The 17,760-nt window shown below is 64.5% G+C and overlaps 10 protein-coding genes and 2 non-coding genes across 12 annotated transcripts; 7 read left to right on the plus strand and 5 right to left on the minus strand.

Moving 5' to 3' along the window:
- Nucleotides 1-54: 54 nt before the first annotated feature.
- Nucleotides 55-666, minus strand: LOC62_03G004269 (uncharacterized protein; the record flags this gene model as incomplete). The annotated part of the gene is made up of 5 exons (XM_062770793.1): nt 55-184; nt 220-343; nt 379-422; nt 460-604; nt 651-666. The coding sequence occupies 5 exons, from the start codon at nt 664-666 to the stop codon at nt 55-57; spliced, it is 459 nt and encodes a 152-aa protein (XP_062626777.1).
- Nucleotides 667-996: 330 nt separating this feature from the next.
- LOC62_03G004270 (uncharacterized protein) lies at nt 997-1,774 on the minus strand. Its single transcript, XM_062770794.1, has 4 exons — nt 1,727-1,774; nt 1,542-1,686; nt 1,326-1,487; nt 997-1,236 (listed from the first exon to the last, which is right to left on the minus strand). The coding sequence occupies exons 1-4, from the start codon at nt 1,740-1,742 to the stop codon at nt 1,137-1,139; spliced, it is 423 nt and encodes a 140-aa protein (XP_062626778.1). The 5' UTR covers nt 1,743-1,774; the 3' UTR covers nt 997-1,136.
- Nucleotides 1,775-2,602: 828 nt separating this feature from the next.
- ymaE lies at nt 2,603-3,827 on the plus strand. The gene is made up of 4 exons (XM_062770795.1): nt 2,603-2,764; nt 2,801-2,965; nt 3,006-3,133; nt 3,172-3,827. Exons 1-4 carry the CDS (start codon nt 2,617-2,619, stop codon nt 3,709-3,711), a joined length of 981 nt encoding a protein of 326 aa, XP_062626779.1. The 5' UTR covers nt 2,603-2,616; the 3' UTR covers nt 3,712-3,827.
- SPBC365.09c (KIN17-like protein) lies at nt 3,802-5,014 on the minus strand. The gene is made up of 3 exons (XM_062770796.1): nt 4,887-5,014; nt 4,445-4,842; nt 3,802-4,396 (listed from the first exon to the last, which is right to left on the minus strand). Exons 1-3 carry the CDS (start codon nt 4,942-4,944, stop codon nt 3,869-3,871), a joined length of 984 nt encoding a protein of 327 aa, XP_062626780.1. The 5' UTR covers nt 4,945-5,014; the 3' UTR covers nt 3,802-3,868.
- A 189-nt stretch (nt 5,015-5,203) lies between these two features.
- vps71 (SWR1 complex subunit vps71) lies at nt 5,204-6,230 on the plus strand. The gene is made up of 2 exons (XM_062770797.1): nt 5,204-5,341; nt 5,505-6,230. Exons 1-2 carry the CDS (start codon nt 5,255-5,257, stop codon nt 5,853-5,855), a joined length of 438 nt encoding a protein of 145 aa, XP_062626781.1. The 5' UTR covers nt 5,204-5,254; the 3' UTR covers nt 5,856-6,230.
- On the plus strand, nt 6,102-6,194 carry LOC62_03G004274. The gene is made up of 2 exons: nt 6,102-6,138; nt 6,159-6,194. It is a non-coding gene; the product is annotated as a tRNA-Pro (tRNA).
- A 636-nt stretch (nt 6,231-6,866) lies between the features above and the next one.
- On the plus strand, nt 6,867-8,419 carry FUS7 (Putative aldehyde dehydrogenase FUS7; the record flags this gene model as incomplete). The annotated part of the gene is made up of 3 exons (XM_062770798.1): nt 6,867-6,905; nt 6,947-7,380; nt 7,435-8,419. The coding sequence occupies 3 exons, from the start codon at nt 6,867-6,869 to the stop codon at nt 8,417-8,419; spliced, it is 1,458 nt and encodes a 485-aa protein (XP_062626782.1).
- A 466-nt stretch (nt 8,420-8,885) lies between these two features.
- Nucleotides 8,886-10,040, plus strand: LOC62_03G004276 (uncharacterized protein). Its single transcript, XM_062770799.1, has 5 exons — nt 8,886-9,095; nt 9,173-9,317; nt 9,461-9,513; nt 9,572-9,695; nt 9,806-10,040. The coding sequence occupies exons 1-5, from the start codon at nt 8,984-8,986 to the stop codon at nt 9,915-9,917; spliced, it is 546 nt and encodes a 181-aa protein (XP_062626783.1). The 5' UTR covers nt 8,886-8,983; the 3' UTR covers nt 9,918-10,040.
- A 1,081-nt stretch (nt 10,041-11,121) lies between these two features.
- Nucleotides 11,122-11,534, plus strand: LOC62_03G004277 (uncharacterized protein; the record flags this gene model as incomplete). The annotated part of the gene is made up of 2 exons (XM_062770800.1): nt 11,122-11,327; nt 11,372-11,534. The coding sequence occupies exons 1-2, from the start codon at nt 11,203-11,205 to the stop codon at nt 11,532-11,534; spliced, it is 288 nt and encodes a 95-aa protein (XP_062626784.1). The 5' UTR covers nt 11,122-11,202.
- Nucleotides 11,535-11,990: 456 nt separating this feature from the next.
- LOC62_03G004278 lies at nt 11,991-12,071 on the plus strand. The gene has a single exon. It is a non-coding gene; the product is annotated as a tRNA-Ser (tRNA).
- Nucleotides 12,072-12,339: 268 nt separating this feature from the next.
- Ky (Kyphoscoliosis peptidase) lies at nt 12,340-13,431 on the minus strand (the record flags this gene model as incomplete). The annotated part of the gene is made up of 1 exon (XM_062770801.1): nt 12,340-13,431. The coding sequence occupies one exon, from the start codon at nt 13,429-13,431 to the stop codon at nt 12,340-12,342; it is 1,092 nt and encodes a 363-aa protein (XP_062626785.1).
- Nucleotides 13,432-15,220: 1,789 nt separating this feature from the next.
- LOC62_03G004280 (uncharacterized protein) lies at nt 15,221-17,228 on the minus strand. The gene is made up of 6 exons (XM_062770802.1): nt 16,826-17,228; nt 16,119-16,434; nt 15,866-16,082; nt 15,599-15,828; nt 15,350-15,560; nt 15,221-15,310 (listed from the first exon to the last, which is right to left on the minus strand). Exons 1-6 carry the CDS (start codon nt 17,204-17,206, stop codon nt 15,289-15,291), a joined length of 1,377 nt encoding a protein of 458 aa, XP_062626786.1. The 5' UTR covers nt 17,207-17,228; the 3' UTR covers nt 15,221-15,288.
- Nucleotides 17,229-17,760: the final 532 nt, after the last annotated feature.

Genomic DNA, 17,760 nt, shown 5'->3' on the forward strand with positions numbered 1-17,760 from the left:
TTCTCTTAACTCGCACCGCACCCAAGCCACTCCAGCGCGGGCACCGGGGCGCACTCAAAGCTCAAAGGTGAGCTCGCCGTGAACGACGATCTTGAAGTCGGGCTCGGCCTTGGCCCTGGCAGCGAGGGCGTTCGCATCAGCGATAGCGTACGACCCGTGGCCCTTGATGCCCTTGAGCTCGTCGCTGCGTGTCAGCGAACATAGGCCGCTACCACCCACGTCGAGCTCTCGGGCACGATAGTGAACTTGGACGTGACGACACCGTCGACCTTGGTGCCGGTAATGTGCGACGCGAACGACCCCTTCTTGCCCTGGAGGGTGCCGGTGAAGATCTGGATGCCGACTGCGTGTCAGCGGTGAGAGGGGGGACGAGCTCACTGAACGACCCGTCGTCCTTGTTCGCGTGGTTCGAGTACTTGAACCTGCGGTGTCAGGCCGGCATGACGCGCCACAACTCACATGGTGTAGACTGTCGTCACCTTGCCCTGCAGCTCGCCGCCGATGTACTCGCGCTCCGAGGTCGCGATCTGCGGGCTGAACGGAAGGTCTGCCGAGCCCTTGAAATCGTTCTGGTTGTGGTTGGCGACAGTGAACTTGGTAGGGACTGGGGGGTCAGCTGTGCGCGGCGGGAATGGATAGATATCACGCACTGGTGACAGGAGCCATGTTGCTAGAGCTGCGGTGTGATGGTTGTGTGGGTGGTGGTTGTGTGGGTGGTGGTGTCGTGTGAGTACGCTGCATGGTAGCCGACAGCAAGTGCACACTTTATATCCCACCCAACACCCATGCATGCCCAGCGGTCACAGCTGCACGCCTCCACCTCGGCGCCGCCATGGCCGACACGGACTGGGTTGCACGAAGGGCGCAGCACTACGCGCCACCTCCAGAGTGAGTGCCACCAACGGCGGCGCCTCGGGGCCGAGGCAGCGTTCTTCTGTCTGACTAACGGATCTGCTCGTGGCGGCGGCATGTGCGGCGGACGCGGGCTGGCGGGCAACGACGACAACGAGGAATTCATCACGGGTGGCTAATGATAGCACATGACTGGGAAGAGGGAAGGCCGAAGTGGGACACGAGAAGGCCGAGGTGGTGAGGAAGCAACGTCGGGCGACGCCGACGCCAACCGACGCCGACGGTCACTCGAACTCGACGTGAAGCTCGCACGGGATCGGCGCAGTGGGGTCCGCGTGGCCCGTCTCGTATCCGCCGTGGCCGCGAATACCCTTGAGTTCGCCGCTGTGTCGTCAGATCATCGTGCAGGGCACGCAGGAGTGTCGGGGCCGGCCACGGGTGCTCGCTGCCCTCGCACACGCCGACCGACTCACGTCGCAGTGTCGGGGATGATGGTCCAATTGGACTTGGCGACGCCGTTGGCGTACACGCCCGTGCTCGACGCGGCGAACGAGCCCGTCTTGCCAAGGAGCGTGCCCTCGAACACCTGCTCGCCTTCAAACGTCGCCTCCTTGGGGTTTGTGGCGTGGTACGTCCTGTTGCGTGAGCGCACCGACACCACTCAGAATCGCAGTCACGGCGCCACGCACATGATGTACGCTGCGATGCCCCAGCCGCGCATCTCGTCCGTGTCAAACTTGCGCTCCATGGTCACGTAGGTGATCTTGAGCGGGAGCTCGCGGCTGGCCTTGATGGGGTTCTCGTCCCAGCTGAGCCCGGTGAACGTTACCTTGACTGTGAGTTGTCAGCGGTGCACGGCGCGTCGCCGGCATACTGGTGGTGGGTGACATCGGATGGCCGAGGTCGTGGTGGTGTAAGCTTGTGCGGTTGGTGAGCAACGATGGCCGAAGGAAGCCCGGCGCCGTCTTTTGAATAGACCCACTGCAGTGGTCCAGTCAACCAGCGTCACCTCGTCAGTGAGATCTGCATCAACCGGGGCAAAGGGTGCAGGGCGCAGTGTATCGAAGCATGCCGAGCCGAGGCTTCTCTGCGCAGCCGTTCATCTGTGTTTTATGCAGGCGATCAAGATGCGCCTTTGAGAGAGGGCAAGAGCAGAGCAGAGCGAATCGTGCCCACTGAGAGTCACGGCTGTTGGATTCAGCTGTCCAGTCAACTCCCTCCTCGCCTCACTCACAACCCCACCTCTCCCCTTGCGTCATTAATGACCCCAGTCGCCATAGCCACTGGTCCTGCCCCAAGTGGTCTGGACGAGCGACTTCGGGCCCATGTACCCATGTACCCATGTACAGCTTGGCCGCATGGTTGGGCATTCCACGCAGCACACAGAATCAGCAGCCACACCCGACGCCAGCTGTTGTTCTCCAACGGGCTGACCAGTCCTGCCAGCTGACAAGCTCCCCAGCGCCTGGACCAACTCCAGCTCGATAAGCAGCACGACACAGGCCGTCAATCTTCCCGCCTCTTCGCCGAACCCCAGCGAAACCTTCCCCAGACTCCAACCTCAGTCGGGCCAAAGTCGGGCGGATGAGATAAGAGTGAGCCCCGCCGGACCCGGCCCGGGACGACGGGACGACGTCATAGCCGTGCAACATACCACACCACAGACACCCGACCCGAACACGACGACGACCACATGGCATGGTTCTCATAAACAGTGCGCCAGTGTACGCAGCAGCACGCCAACGCCCTCGCCACTAACACACCATGCCCCGCCGTCGCCAGTTCTACATCCGCGAAGACCTGACCGAGGTCAGCCGCCCGCCGCCGAGGGCGCTCGAAGTGCTCGCCGGCGATGCCGATCTGCCCGTCTGCGCGACCTGCGCGACGCAGTACCCTGCCGCCCGGGCTGATTGTGAGTGAGCGTCTCGGCAACCGTTGCTGACTGCAGGCCCGGTGTGCGAAGACCCGCGCCAGTGGGTGCCCGGCACAGGCCAAGAATGGACGACCCTCGGCGAGCTCGCCTCCGGCAAACGCAACTACCTCCTCCGCGACGTCGAGGACCCGCGCATCACGCTCATCGCGACCGAGCCGTCGTTCGCCATCTCGCAAACACGTGGGTCGCTGCTTCCACCTTGCGCGCTGACACCCGCCAGCCATCGTCCTCGAGACCTCGGAGGGCAGCTTCATCTGGGACTGCGCGGCGGTGATCACGCCCCCGCTCGTCGCGCACCTCACGCACCTGCGCCGCCCGCTCAAGGCCATGGCGATCAGCCACCCGCACGTGGGTTGCCTTGACAGAGCGCCACTAACCCGCGCCAGTTCTTCTCGACGTCGCTTACGTGGGCGCGCGCGCTCGGCGTGCCGCTGTACATCAACGCGCTCGACAAGGAGTGGTATGCGCGCGCCGCGAGCCTGGAAGCCGACGAGGTCGTCTTCTGGAGCGGCACGCAGCGCCTCAGCGCCAACATCACGCTCATCGAGTGCGGCGGCCACTTCCCCGGCTCGTCCGTGCTGCACTGGGACCGCGCAGGCGAGCCGCTCACGTCCGAGGCGGACGCGCGCGCGCCCGACACGGGCCTCCTGCTCGTCGCTGACACGGTCATGGTGCAGCCCGCGCAGAAGGGGTTCACCTTCATGTGGAGCTACCCCAACATGATCCCGCTGCACCCCCCCGACGTGCTGCGCATCCAGAAGATCCTGAGCGAGTACGACTTCGACTCGGTCAGCGGGACGTGGCCCGACAGATGGGTGCGCACAGGCGCGGCGCGCTCGTTTGACGAGAGTGTCGAGACGTACCTGTCTGCCACGGGATGGGAGCGCGGCCGTGGGGATGAGCTGGTACCGAAGCGTAAGGTGTAGGGAGCGTACGAGGGGACATCGTACTGTGTACTGTATGAGGCGGAGCGCAGGTTTGAGGCAGTGAGCTGGGTTGAGTTCGTGTTAGCCAGATGCAACGATCGATGGATACATGCAAACGCGTCACACTAATGCAGGATAATACAACAATCACACTCGTCTACCTCCTCACTGGGCCGCCGCGCCGTGGGCCAGCGCCAGTGTAGCCACCGCCACCTCCTCCGCCACCGCGTGCAGCCTTGCGTGCGAGGTCCTCCTTCATCAGCCGCTCCGCCTCGCTCATGAAAGCCTTGGGCTTGCTGCTCTCCTCCTTGGGCTCCGTCTTGGCCGACTTGGCCGTCTTGAAGACGTTGGTCGGCGCGGCGCGTTTGAGCGGGTTACCAATCTTGAGCGGGTTGGCTGGCGCTGCTCCTGCTGCTGGGGCGGCACCGAGTGAGGTGCCAATGGTGCCGAACGAAATTTTGGGCTTGTCGCCTGCTGACGTCGACGCCGCGCCGCTCGACTCGCCAGGCTCGGCCTTGGAGAAGCTCAGCGTGATCTTCTCGCCTTCGACCTTTTGCAGCCCCTGCTCGGGCTGGTTATCGTCCGCGCCGACAGCCGCGCGCGCACGCGCAATCTGGTCCTCGAGCATCTTGCGCTCGCGCTCCTCGCCGTCCATGGTCGCGCGCTCCATCTTCTGCAGTGCGGCCTGGGCGCGTTAATGCTGCACTTTCCCTCCACCCTCAACACCACTCACCTGCTTCTGCAGCGTCTTGGGCGTGTTGTCGATCCACTGGATCCACAGCCCCTTGTCGTCCTCGTCGACCTTGACGATACCGGCCTTGCCGAGGGTTCCGACGAACCCGCTCAGCGTGACCCAGCGCGTCGCGTTCATGTGCACGTGCTCCTTGTCCTGGATGTACTCGTTGTACACGGCGTTCGCGCGCACGCGCTGCGTGTTGTGTCGCGACTTGAGGAGCGACAGGAACTCGTACTGGAACTGGCGGCTGAACTCTGCGATCGTTGCGCCCGCCTTGGGGCCGACGGCGATGATCTTGCGCAAGTGCGGTTCGGAGCGACAGTGGGCCTGGAATCCGTTCTCGTCACGCATCTGCTTCTCACAGATCTGACAGTACCATCGCAGCCTTCCGAGACCTGGAGAGTTAGCTGGGTTCCGCCAAGAAAGACAGGGCACCCACCCTTGGCCTTGATGGCGTTGGCGATGGCCTTGGTAGAGCCGCCTTCTGCACGTCCCATACTGTGTGCGTTTATTTGCGAGTGTTGAGAGGAAGATTGAAGCGAACGCGGTGGAGTAGAAAGGAGATCAAGAGGCGACTGGAGTCTGCAGTTGTCAGCAGTCCGACTTGTGTGGAAAGTGTTGTGTGGAAAAAGCTTCCGCCCGTAATAACATTACAAACAATCCTAATTGCTCGATTTGGGTGGCAATAATCCACGACTTCTGCAGATGCTTAACCGACATTGACGCGCATCATCTCGCTCAACTTCACTCCGTTTTCTCCATCACGCCGATTCATCATCCACCACACCCCCCAACAGCACCACCACAATGGTCAACATCGCGCCCGTGCGGCCAGGGCAGCCCTTGACCGACTTCCAGATCAGGAGGATACAGCGGCGTCTTGAAGATCTCGAGGTGAGTAGTGCCGTGTGGTCGGCGCGTCGGCGCTGGCGCTGTCCGAGTCATTGCTCCTCAGGCTTGCGAAGCAGCTTAGTGAAGCTCCGCTACAGTGGAATGGCTATGTGACCGGATCTCTCATGACTGCTTGTCACCCTCACACCCCCGCTCACACGCGCAGCGCACAAACCCCACCGACATTCCACCAGCGTCCTTCAAGCCGCCCGACCCGGCGCCCAATACGCCTGCCGCGCTCGCCCTGGCTGCAGCAAAGAAGAAGCAGACGCCAAACGTCCGGAGAGCGCTGTACGGCAAGAAGTCCTTGCGCGACTGGCTCGAAGAGCTTCCGGCGACCCCCACACCGCCGTACCTCACCGCGGCTGCGCCCGAGCCCATCACGCCACCGCGCAGACTGTGCGCGAGCTGCGGATACATCGGCGCTGTGAGGTGCTTCCGGTGTGGGGAGTGGAGCTGTGGGAAGACTTGCGCCGAGGTGCATGAGCGAGACGGCGGGTGCGGTGTCGGCGCATGAGGGTCGGCTTGGCGAGCGCGGGAAGGCTGCTTCGAGACCTCAAGAGGCGAGAGAAGGACAGCAAGACAAGACACCATACAAGCACTACAATCAACAGGGATACCAAGCATGCAGATACCATTCGAACAACGCCAACACGGCAAGCGAAATGACAAGAGAGAGGAGGCCGGGTCGCCGTGCCTACAGAGAGGTGCACTGCTCAAATACAACGCGACCCTTCCGAATACAGAAACATCTGAAGTACCAGCTCTCGTGGTGTAGTGGCTATCATACTCTCTTAGGGCGCTGAAGCATCTTAAGCATTGGGAGTGGTCCTGGGTTCAAATCCCGGCGAGGGCCTGTCGTTTTTGTATGCATAGGGGCCTGAGCGAGGGGTGTTGGAGAAGTTGCAGCGAATGAGAAGGAAGTGTGTCGCTGAAAATGTGGAAACGCGTAAGATGTGGCGAAATGCCAAGCCACACAACAACCGCAGCCACGGTGGCTGCTGCACTTAGTGACATACCATGCCCCGGCGCGCGGACGTAAGGACGTCGCGACAGATCCCTCCGCCTTGCTGTTTGCAGACAACGGCGCGCGTCGGCCCCCATCCACAGATAGACGCACAGTCGAGCCGTCGGTGCCGCCGCGGGCAGTCGCCGAGCGCTCGCTCGCTAGCTTCGGATGCAGACGCCAAGCGCCGCCTTTCTCTCAGTCCACCTCCACAACCGACCTCCACTCTACCTGTCCATCTTCCGCGCAGTTTAGTCACCTCGTGCAGCTAATGGCCGGACAGCCGAGATCGCACCAGTCCTCGCACTGCTGCGCTCCTCGCTAGATACATATCTACCGAGGCAGAGGTGGTCATGTGAGCTTCATGCTCGCTCGCATGCTCGCTCGCGTTATGCGAAACAGGCGAGGCAAGTCTCGACGTGGGGGAGGATCTGCGGAACAACATCGGGATGGGTGGGTATATGAAGGCGGCTTGTGATGCGCGGTGAGGCGAGGCATCTCAAGCAAACACACTCACTCACAATGGTCGCCACTGTCCCGGACACCAAGCTCGACTGGAGCGTGAGTGCCTGCCTGCCTTGATGGCCAAGTTGACCCCCCAGTCGTACCACAACGTCATCAACGGCGAGCTGCGCGCCACGTCCAAGACGCGCACGGCAGTCAACCCCGCCACGGAGGAGGCCCTCCCCCCAGTGCCGGTGAGCACCGAGGCGGACGTCGACGCGGCCGTGGCAGCAGCCCGCGCCGCCTTCCCGGCATGGAGCAAGACGTCGTGGGACGAGCGCGAGGCGCTGCTCAACAAGCTCGCCGACAGGCTCGTGGCCAACCTGCCCGAGTTCACCGATATCCTCGTGCGCGAGTCGGGCAAGGCGATCGCGACGGCCCAGATCGAGGCCATGTTCTCGCACACCTTCCTCCGCGGCCTCGCGGCGCTGCGCGTGCCCGAGGAGGTGGTCGACGACGCCAAGGAGGGATACAAGGTCCGCCTGCGCCACCTGCCGCTAGGTGTCGGCGCGGGCATCGTGCCGTGGAACTGGTGAGTGGCGGCTACATAGGGTCGAGTGTCAAGTCCCCGCTTACATATACCCAGGCCCCTCCTCATCGGCCTGTTCAAGATCGCGTCGTGCGTCATCGCGGGCAACGTGATCATCGTCAAGCCGTCCCCGTTCGCGCCGTACGCGGTGCTCAAGGTCGTCGAGCTTGCGCGCGGGCTCTTCCCGCCCGGCGTGATCCAGGCGCTTAGTGGTGGCGACGACCTCGGCCCGTGGCTCACCGAGCACCCGGGCATCGACAAGATCTCTTTCACCGGCTCGAGCGCGACGGGCAAGCGCGTGCTCGCGAGCTGTAGCCGCACTCTCAAGCGTGTCACCCTCGAGCTGGGTGGCAACGACGCCGCCATCGTGTGCGAGGACGCCGACCTCGCTCAGGCGATCCCCAAGGTCGGCACGCTAGCGTTCTTGTTCTCGGGCCAGATCTGCATGGACATCAAGCGCGTCTATGTCCACGAGGCGATCTACGACAAGTTCCTCGCCGGCCTCGTCGAGTTTGTCAAGACGATCAAGACGGGCGACCCGAACGACCCCGACACGCTGGTCGGCCCGCTGCAGAACTCGATGCAGTACGAGAAGGTCAAGGAGCTCTTCGCGCAGATCGAGCCGCAGGGGTGGAAGACGGCGGTCGGCGGCGCGCCCGACCTCAAGAGCGCGCACGCCAAGGGCTTCTTCATGCAGCCGACGGTGATTGACAACCCGCCCGAGGACAGCATGATCGTGCAGGAGGAGCCGTTCGGCCCCATCGTGCCGATCCTCAAGTGGTCCAGCGAGGAGGACGTCATCGCCCGCGCAAACGACAGCAAGATGGGCCTCGGCGCGTCCGTGTGGAGCGCCGACATTGCGCGCGCCACCCGCATGGCGGAGCAGCTCGAGGCCGGCTCGGTCTGGGTCAACACCCACTTCGACCTCAGCCCCAAGGTCCCGTTCGGAGGGTCAAAGTGGAGCGGGTTCAACCGCGAACTCGGCGTCGACGGCATCAAGGGCTGGCTCGAGCCGCAGAGCCTGTGGGTCGCGACAGCGTAGGCGAGGAGCTGGGTCAGCGGCGGGATAAAAGTTGGAACAAGTCAGTAGTCAGCAGTCAAAGTGAAAGTGTAGCGATGCAGACGTGCGCTGGATGTCGTCCTTGTCGCAGCATGCAGGCAACCGCGCGAGGTGTCGAGCCTGCCTCGTCAATCCCGCTGCCACACGACCCGGTCGGCCGTTTTGATGAGTGATGTGATTGTTTACGAGTGACGTCATGGTCGTCTCCCACCGAAAATACACTTTCGTGCTAAGCAGTGAAGCGGGTCGGGTGGTCGTGAGAATGCCGCAGCGAGGCTGTACGCTGGGATGACTGGGCGTCGCCTCGTCGGGGGCAAGCGAGCGGGCGTCACTCCGCTTCTACATGCCCCCTCGTCTTGCTCATCGTGACAGACGTCGACGTCGCCGTTGGCCACTCGCAGCACGCCTATATCAGTCACACCGTCACCCATCCACCCACCCACAATGATCCACCCCAGCCCATCACGCAAACGACAGCGCTCATCGTCACCAACCTCAACCTCTTCATACCCAGCACTCGGCGCATTACCACCAGCCATCACCACCATGCTCTCGCACGCATCCGCACCAGCTGCGCCAGACTACCACTTCCTCACGACCCCATTCAAGGTCGCCGCGGCGACACACGCGCCTCGCCTCAGCTCATCCCCAACCACCAGTACGTGTGCTGCCTTCCCCCATCCGCGTGTCTTGAACTCCCCCCCCCCCCCCCCTCTTGCCCGACTAACCCTGCAGTCCAGGTCCTGTTCACCACCACCAGCTGGGACCAGGCGCCGGTCATCTCCTCGTCGCCTGTTCCCCTGGCGCCCAGCATCGTGACCACGGAGCGCGAGTTCAAGGGGGATGCGATGCGGGGCTTCGCGACGGCCACCTACGTTATGTGAGTAGCGCAGTGTAGCGCCTCCGGGCCGTCGCCGAGGTATGCTGGGGTTGGGTGCAGCGGCCTTCCCCGCCCAATCTGCGGCCAGTACCCCCGCATGCCCCGGATCCGCTCGGTACGGCTATCAGTAACTGACCTTGCAGGACACAGCTTTCGAGCGGTGATGGCGAGGACGGAGATCCCAGCGGCGTGTTTAGTGGGTCTACAGTAGCAGGCAGTGCTATCTCTTCGCCCGCGGCGAGCTGACGACACAGCCGGCACCATGGTGTTCGAGGGCGCAATCCTCGGGCGGAAGGGCGCAGTGGCGCTGCATACGCGTGGGTCGTACGACGGCGACAGCGTCGAGGCGAGATGGACGATCGTGTCGGAGAGCGCAAGGTGGGTAGGGGAGGGAGGGGGGGTGGGGGGGTCCGCTGAAGGAGGGGGAAGGTGGTGGTGGTGGTGGTGGCGTTGTGGTGGCGCAGCGCACATGTACTCACGCATCACAGCGGCGAGCTCGAGGGCATCATTGGCCACGGGTCGTATGCGATCGCCGATGCGACGGCGTCTCGCGACGGCGGCGACGAGGTCGAGGGCGAGCTCGTCCTCTCGTTCCCATAGACACGAAGCCAAGCCGCGCCCATCGGGCTTGCCGCAGCAGGCCCGCGGGAAACCCGTCGTTTCGGTTATGTAGCACCACCCACCCACCCCACATCACATGCACACCCAGCACGCACGCAGCACACGGATATCAGTGCCAAAAGCGGCGTTGGCGGCGGCGTCCAGGGTTTTGATATGACGACGACAGTGATTTCAGGCGGATCAGGCGGTTTAATCTCGCCTGAACAACAACAGGTGGGCAGTGGTGTCGGATCCTGTCAGTCGGTCCTAGTGGCGTAGTGGTTGCTTGCTCTCTCGCTCGCTCGTTCGCTGCTGCTCGTCGACGCCGACGATTACGCGCACCACAACCCACCCACCACCCCGTTCCTGCGCCGCTCGCTAGCTCGGGTCTCGGATGTCCAGACCATCTCGAAGTGTCAGCAGACTGCTACTGGCGGCATGACGTAAGCTGTGTGCTGATGCCGCCGACTGTTGCCGGTCGTCGAGGGACGCCGCCGCCGCCGCTTCTGCCGGTTCCTCGGCGCAGCCACTCCACCCCACACTCCGTCCATCTTGCGCATCTTGGTTGGCCCGCGGCGTGGCGCAACATGCATGATGCTCTCAGTGCACGGCCACTGCGACGAGCGTGCCGCGCCGCTCCAGCGCCACTACCCCAAACACGGGCAGCCGCGCAGGTAGCGCAGCGCACGCGTCCCGGGCATTCCGGGCGGCATCACCGCTCCTCCTCCCCTCCCCCGACGGCCACCAAATCGCCTCCCACGTCCCACCCCCTTGTCCCCCCGAGAATCAGCCCTACTTAGCCTCGTTGCTTGCCTTGGTTGCTTCAAGGCGGCAGCTCCACAAACAACCAGACCCACCATCCACTGCGCGCGGCGCGGCGACGGCGGCAGCCGCCACTCACCCAGCCAGGCAGGCAACGTCTCGAGGCCCCCTCAATCCCACGGAAAATGCAAAACACGGCCATCACGAGCGACCGACTACTGCCCCCTTGCGACCGCCCGAAACGAGTCTGCGGGCACTTGTGCTGCGGATACTTTGGCCACGCACTCCCTTGCCTCCCTTGCCCTGCCTTGCCTTGCGACTGCGGGCGGCCACCCAGCCAGCAGCGGCACAGCACCCTGCACCCTGATTGAGGCAAGCTTGATCAAGGCGCACTCTTGATAGATAAGCCAGCAGCAGAACAAGGTCGCCGCACCGACCCACCGACCCACCCACTCACTCACCGCAAAACAAGTCTCAAGTCTACTAGTGCCATACACCACGCACGCTGAGACTGTCGCATCGCATGAGCTGCTGGGCCGTGCTGTACCCGCCGCTGCCGCTGCCGCTGTCCCCCCAACCGCCGCTGCCGCCATCCGACGCCATGGCCGTCGCGAGCGTGCACGCGCTGCCGCCGCCAGCGCCGAGCAAGTGGGTCGCGGCTGAGAGCGTCCGTCAATGCTGACTCGACGCAGCGCAATGGACATGCCCTCGTTCTTCAGCACGCCTGATTCGACCCCGTCGACATCCGCGCCAGCGCAGTTCGCCTGCCCCCTGTGCGGGCTGCTGTCCACCTGCCCCATGTGCTGGAACCGCCAGCTGAGCCTGCTCCACCCGTCGGCGAGCACTGGCTCGTGAACAAGTACAGAGAGAGGTGCGGGGCGCCGACAACGGAGCCAGCGCCAGCGCCCCAGAGAACGAACCAACCCCAGATGACCGTGTCGCCGCCGGCTGGCTAGCTAGCTCGCGGCCCATGTATGTACTACGAATCCGCTCCCCATATTGTAGCCCTACTCATAGGTAGAGAGATATTGGCCGTGGCCGGAATTCGGCGATGCGGGAGGGGCCGCCACCTCGGAGCTTCGGCGGGTGCAGGCAGGGCGCGCAGGGCTCGGCTCCAACCTAACCAACCCCCCATTCAATGTTTCGGAGGCACCACACCCGTTCATCTTCCACCGGAGCAAGCTGCGAACCGCGGCAATGCCGGGGCGGTACATGCAGCACGGCAGACGCGGCAGCGAGCGAGCGAGCGAGGGAGTACTGCACCGACCAACTCACTCACCTGCGACGCAGCTGAGCTGGAAACGTGCGACTGGCAACGTGGCGGAGTGGTTAACGCGGTTGACTCGAAATCAACTTCCTTCGGGAGCACATGTTCGAATCATGTCGTTGTCGTAGCAGTGCAGCGAAGAGCTGTACGTTTTGTTGCTGCTTGGTTGGTCGCGGCGGGTGCGAAGATCGGTGGGTGCGAGACATGAGGCGCGAGCGAGGTTGGGTGGCGGCGAGGTGGCGTTTCAGCGTGGCATGGCGGGACTCGCCGACGCGTTCGAAGCCTTTTTGTGGCTGCTTCGGGCCGCACCTTGTCTCAGTTTAGCATGTCGTGTTCTAAACACGTCGTCGTTAAATTCATTATACATGCGCATGATGGCACTGTCCATTCCTTCTACACGAGTTCCCACACGGCGACCGTGTCAAACGACACTCCGACGCGGCGGTGGAGGCGCAGGAACTCGTCGGCGCTCACCCCGCGCCCGGACTTGTCCCCGAGCGTCTTGAGGACGGCGACGAGCGCGCGGTCGCCCGGTTTACCCAGCCGCCGGGCCTCGACGTCCAGCCACCACCAGCACCCGTCCGGCGAGTGGTGGAAGGGCACAAACTCGGCCGGGTCGCACAGCGGCATGATCACCAGCGGCGGGGCGCGCCCGCCGTCCGGGCCGTGCACCTCGCTGTTCCAGTGCGCGCAGACTTTCGAAAACTGGAGGCGCACGACGGCGTCCGAGCCAGCGGCGATGTACCGCCCCGGCGTGAGGCTGAACGGGTCGATGCCCTCCTTCTCCCCGAAGCACTGGGCGAGCGGCACGCCGCGCCCCGGGCCGGCAATATACTCGTCCCACGTGAGGCTGGCGCCGTCTTCGCGGTATGCGTGCGCCGGCTTCTCGGGGAAATGCGCCCAGCCAAACTGGTCGTTGGGGCGCGTAAACATCTCAGGCTTGAACTTGCGGTGGTACACCTGCGCCGCCATGTCGACGTAACCTGCGCCCCAGCACGCGTCGACGAGCTTCCACTCGCCGCCGTCGACCCGCACGGCGTTCCACGCGTGGTTCATGTCGTACGCGGGCACGGGCTCGCCGGCCTGCCAGTCGTGGTATCCGACGCCTTTGCCGTGCCCGTTCACGACGGTGCACTCGAGCCCCGCGGCGGTCGCGATGGCGGCATACGAGCCCGCATAGCCCGCGCACACGCCCACCCCGGACAGGATGGACTCGGCGGGGGTTGATGGGGCAATGGCCACGCCGCCGAGGTGGCCGACAAACGACGCGACGTCATAGTCCATGTTATGGTGGAACCAGGTGAAGATTGCGCGCGCCTTGTCCGTCGCTGAGGGGAACGGGGAGCACAGGTGGTGCGCGAGGAAGCCGATTGGGTCGGAGCGGGGCAGCGTGTCGCGCGGGTACATGCCGCCGACGGCGTCGGCGGCCGAAAAGTCGCGGCACTGGAGGCAGTCGGGGGAGGCGGGGGGGAGAGGCGGGGACATTGAGTGCGTTGTCGTCGCTGGTGAGGGGGGAAGCGTCGCCATCTTGGGCCGGTTCCACATCGGCACGGCCGGCGGTGCAGTTGTCGCCTGGGACGGCCGCACCGTGGGCTGGGGTTTCGCAGACGTCGGGAGAGGCGGCCTCGCAAAGGTCGGCAGTGGCGGCCGCGCCACCCTCGGCGCGGGCATGTCCCCCACCTCCTCCTCCTCGTCGGGCTCCTCCACAGGCGGGGGGAGCGCGCGCGTCGGCGCGCGAGACACCGGGCTGGTAGGCGAGCGGGGCGGGAGTCGTGGCGGGGGTGGCGGCGCATCGTCGTCCTCAGGCGGTGGGGGTATGGCGCGTTGCGGCGCCGCCGAGCCGGTCGTGTTGGCCCGCGCAGGCAGGGGCGGGCGCGGCCTGCCCGGCAAGGCTGGTGGTGTGTCGTCTGCCGGCGGTGGAGGGATGGGCCGCGTCGGCGCGCCGGCGTCCATCGACTGGCTGCGCCTCGGTGCGTGGGCTGCATCGGGTGGCGGGGGAATCGCGCGTGTCGGTGCGGAGGGGCTCGTTGGCGTCGGCGCCGAGGGACGCCTCGCTCGTGACGGCAGTGGCGGGGGCGTGTCATCGTTGTCGTCGTCGTCGTCGTCCGCTCGTGATGGCCGGCTGGCCGGCAGCGGTGGTGGCGTTTCCTCCTCCGCTGGCGAGGGCAGCGTGGGCGCCTGGGACGCCCGGCGGGCGGGTAGTGGTGGCGGCTGTTCCTCCGGTGTGGGGGGGATGCCGCGTGCCGGCGTGGCTGAGGAGCGGTGGGGGAGTGGCGGCGGGTCCTCAGCCTCCGGCGTAGGGGGCACGGTGCGTGTCGGCGCGCCATACGGGCTGATTGGGGTCGCGGACGATCGGCGGCGGGGGAGGGGCGGCGGCGTGTCGGAGTCTGGCGTGGGCAGGGGGACCGGTGGCCGGATTCTTGGTGGCGCTGGAGCTTCGGCGCATGACTCGGCCGCCACCCCGCCGTCGATGCTCGCCTGACGCCTTTTGCGCACGTCGCCCGCGGCGGCAGGCTTGGGCGGCGCGAGGCCGTCCGCGAGGCGCAGGGCCGCGATACGTTCTTTGAGGCTCTTGAACTCTGGCTCTGGCTCTGCGGCGTCTGCCATCGTGGTGAGTGGGTGAGTGGGCGTTCGTCATGCGCTGCGCCGCTACACGCCCTCTTATATACACCCCGACGCCGGCACACATGCACAAACATTATCCGTCGGACACTCGCCGTCGTCAAGTCGAGACAGATCGACCCGGGGTTAGTCTGGCCTGGCCCTCGGGCCAGGTACCGACTGAAACGCGACCCAGCGCACCACGGCTCAAAGTGGTAGTGACCGTAGTGGCGGGCACACCAGCATGCATGGTTGGATCGAGAGCATGCCGGTATGTGTTCGTTGCTCGCCATGCATAGCGCGCGCACTGGCGCCGTGCCCTGCGTTGCGACCACCGCGCCGCCGTCGCCACCCAACACCTCCCACCACCTCGCCCACACTTTGATCAGTTTTCACCAGATCGCCACCACCCGAGACAGCCTTCACGTGATGCTCTTAGCCTGTCCCCATTTGGCACGCGCAGGAACCGAGAGGAACTGGATGAGAGCTTGGCTAGCTTGGTCGCTTGGGCGTGTACCATTCACGACGCCAACATGGTTCCTCGCGTTCCTGGAATGACCACATTCAAGTGAACGGGACGTGCAGCATCCATGCGTGGCGGTGCCAGTCGTGCAGAGAGTCAGTTCCCGTGTCGTCGTCCGTCAGTCACCAGAGCACCGGCAACGCCGCCCAGCTCCCCCGCACCAATAACGCGTCTCTACTAGAACCATCATCACACGCAAACGGGCCGCTCCACTCCCATTACTTCTCGTCAAACGGGTTCCTAGGCGAGTCAGCTGGTGCCCACACCTTGCCCACTCACTTGGTATACTCGAGCTCCTCGTCGTCATCGTCGTCGTCGCCCAGCTGGTGCGGGCTCACCTCCTCCGTCGGCGTCTTGGGGATCTTCTCCACCAGGCTCTTGCCAGTCGCGGGCGGCGACGCGGGCGACGTGGCGTTCTGGAGGCTGGGGTTGGGGTCCTTGTCCAGCGTCGAGAGGTCGACGCGCTTCTTGGGCAGGAATCCGAGCTTGGCTGGAGGGGTTAGTGTCGCACGGAGACTAGTAACCCACCAAGATCAATCTTGCCGGCGGCACCTCTGTCCGGGCTCGTGGCACCACCAGCAGCGGGTGACTGCCTTCCGCCAACATTGATGGTGTTGCCCTGGCTGAGCGGCACCGCGTCGTCGTCATACGTGTCGGTCGGCGACCAGCGTCTCGAGCTGCTGCGGGGAGCGCTGGCAACGGGAGCGGCCGAGCCACCCGTGCTGCCCGACGACTGCGAGATGGTGCGCTGGTTGGCACTAAACTGTCAGCTTTGGCAACCCCACTTCCACTCACCCAGGACGCTCGCCGGTAGGAGGAGGACCCGAGGGAGCAGCGTAGCCATACTGCTGCTGCTGTCCGTAGCCCTGCTGGGGGAGATCGACACTTGCGTGGTTGTTCCAACCAGCCGCAGCCTCCTGCTGGGAAACGCGGTTCTCCTCGCGCGTCTGCTGGAACTCGTTGTATCGTGCCTTTGCCTTGTTGAAGAACGACGAGACAGTCGCCTTGCCGGCTGCATGGTCAGCCACATCCACCGGACCCTACTCACTCTCAGCAAAGTGGTTCAGCTTCTCCTCGAACGCGACGGCACCAGGCTGCTGGCCGCCAGGGATGGGGCCGCTCGACGCATCGTAGCGCTGCTGGAGGTGGTCCACCTGCGTGCTCGTCGCGTACGGGTCTGGTCCAGGAGGGCGAGCGCGACGGACGCGCGGCTGGTACGGCAGGACCTCGGGGATCTGGCTCTGCTGCTGCGTGCGGTCGCCCGGGTGGCCGCGAGGAGCACGCGCCGCGCGCCGGCGGGCGTCATCCTCCTGGTCCTGCAAGTGCAGAGCGCGCGCAAACTCCTCGTCGAGGTCGACCTGCGGCTACGGTTGTCAGCCTCGTGCGCAAAGTACAGACCGCCACAACCAAGCCATGTCGTCATTCATGAGCGGTGCGAGGTGCATGCAGAGTGCGCACAGGCGCAGAAGATTGGACACTGCCATACCCGCTGCCAGTACGCATCCGCGTCCCACCGCACCGCGTCTTCGTCCATCCTCGCACCTGATAGATCCACGGGGTCTGGAAGGCGCGAGTGGCCCGACTGGCGTTCACCGCGTGCCCAGAGTCACCCCCGCGCCAATACTTGCCGACTTGCTCGCCCACAGCCTTGGTGCTTGCAAGTAGCGACTCTTGCCACCCTCCTGTCGAGTGCTGCGCATCCCAGACCTCGATGCGCTCTCTCGCGGCACGCTCTCTCGCTGTGGCAGCACTCACATGGTCCTCCGAGACAGGTTGGGCCGACGTGTCAGGCTTGAACTCGGGGTCGGTCATCTGCAGCAGGCTCTCGATGGCGCGGTCCTGGCTGCCGCCAACGCTCTCGAGTACCATCTCGATGACGCCCGTGTCGACGGTTGGGAACATGACAGCGAGCTCGTTGACCTTGGGGTTGGCGTGGGCCGGGGCCGGCGGGGCGGCGGCTGGAGCAGCAGGAGCAGCAGCAGGCGTCGTCGTCGTGTCGGCTGGCTTGGCAACCGTGTCGGCGGTGGCTTCGGCGAGTAGGTCGGCCGTGGCCTCTGTCACGGGCGCCGTGGGGCTCGCCACCGGCTCGGTAACCTTGGGGCTTGTTGGCGATGTCGGCTTGGGAGATGTTGACATTGCGGTGGTTGTTGAGTGGATGGTGGCAAGAAGAGTCGAAGACAATGTCACGATGTCTGTGGGAGTGACGGCGAGCAGGGAGACTGACGCACGACACTGGCGCGGCGCGCGGCTCGCGGCTGTGCGTCATCGCTTCTGACGCATTTTCTAAATGGATTAGAAAAGTGTTTGTAATGACACGTGGCCGTTTCGGAGAGCGGAGCAATTCCCAATTACCCTGATTAACCCTTGAAGCAGTGTCAACAAGGCCAAGCCATCTCGCGAGATTAGATCAGAGCAAACCACGCACTAGTCGGCACAACTTGGCCCGATACACCGCAGCATGGTCCCCTGCCCGACAACACCGCACGCAGCACGGGACCGACTGGCATCGCTTGGCATTATGCACAAGTTGACTTTAACAATAATACAAGTAGAAGCATCAAAGGAGGGCCCGACTCCATCTCGACATCCACTCGGCGCTAGCAGTGTGCCCAGACCAAGTCCGCCCCGGCCCCGCGTTTCATCGGCGCGTACCTTGACAACAGCAGCCGAGGAGCGCACGAGCGCATGAC

Source organism: Vanrija pseudolonga, chromosome 3 (genome assembly GCF_020906515.1).
Source record: "Vanrija pseudolonga chromosome 3, complete sequence".
NCBI lineage: Eukaryota > Fungi > Basidiomycota > Tremellomycetes > Trichosporonales > Trichosporonaceae > Vanrija > Vanrija pseudolonga.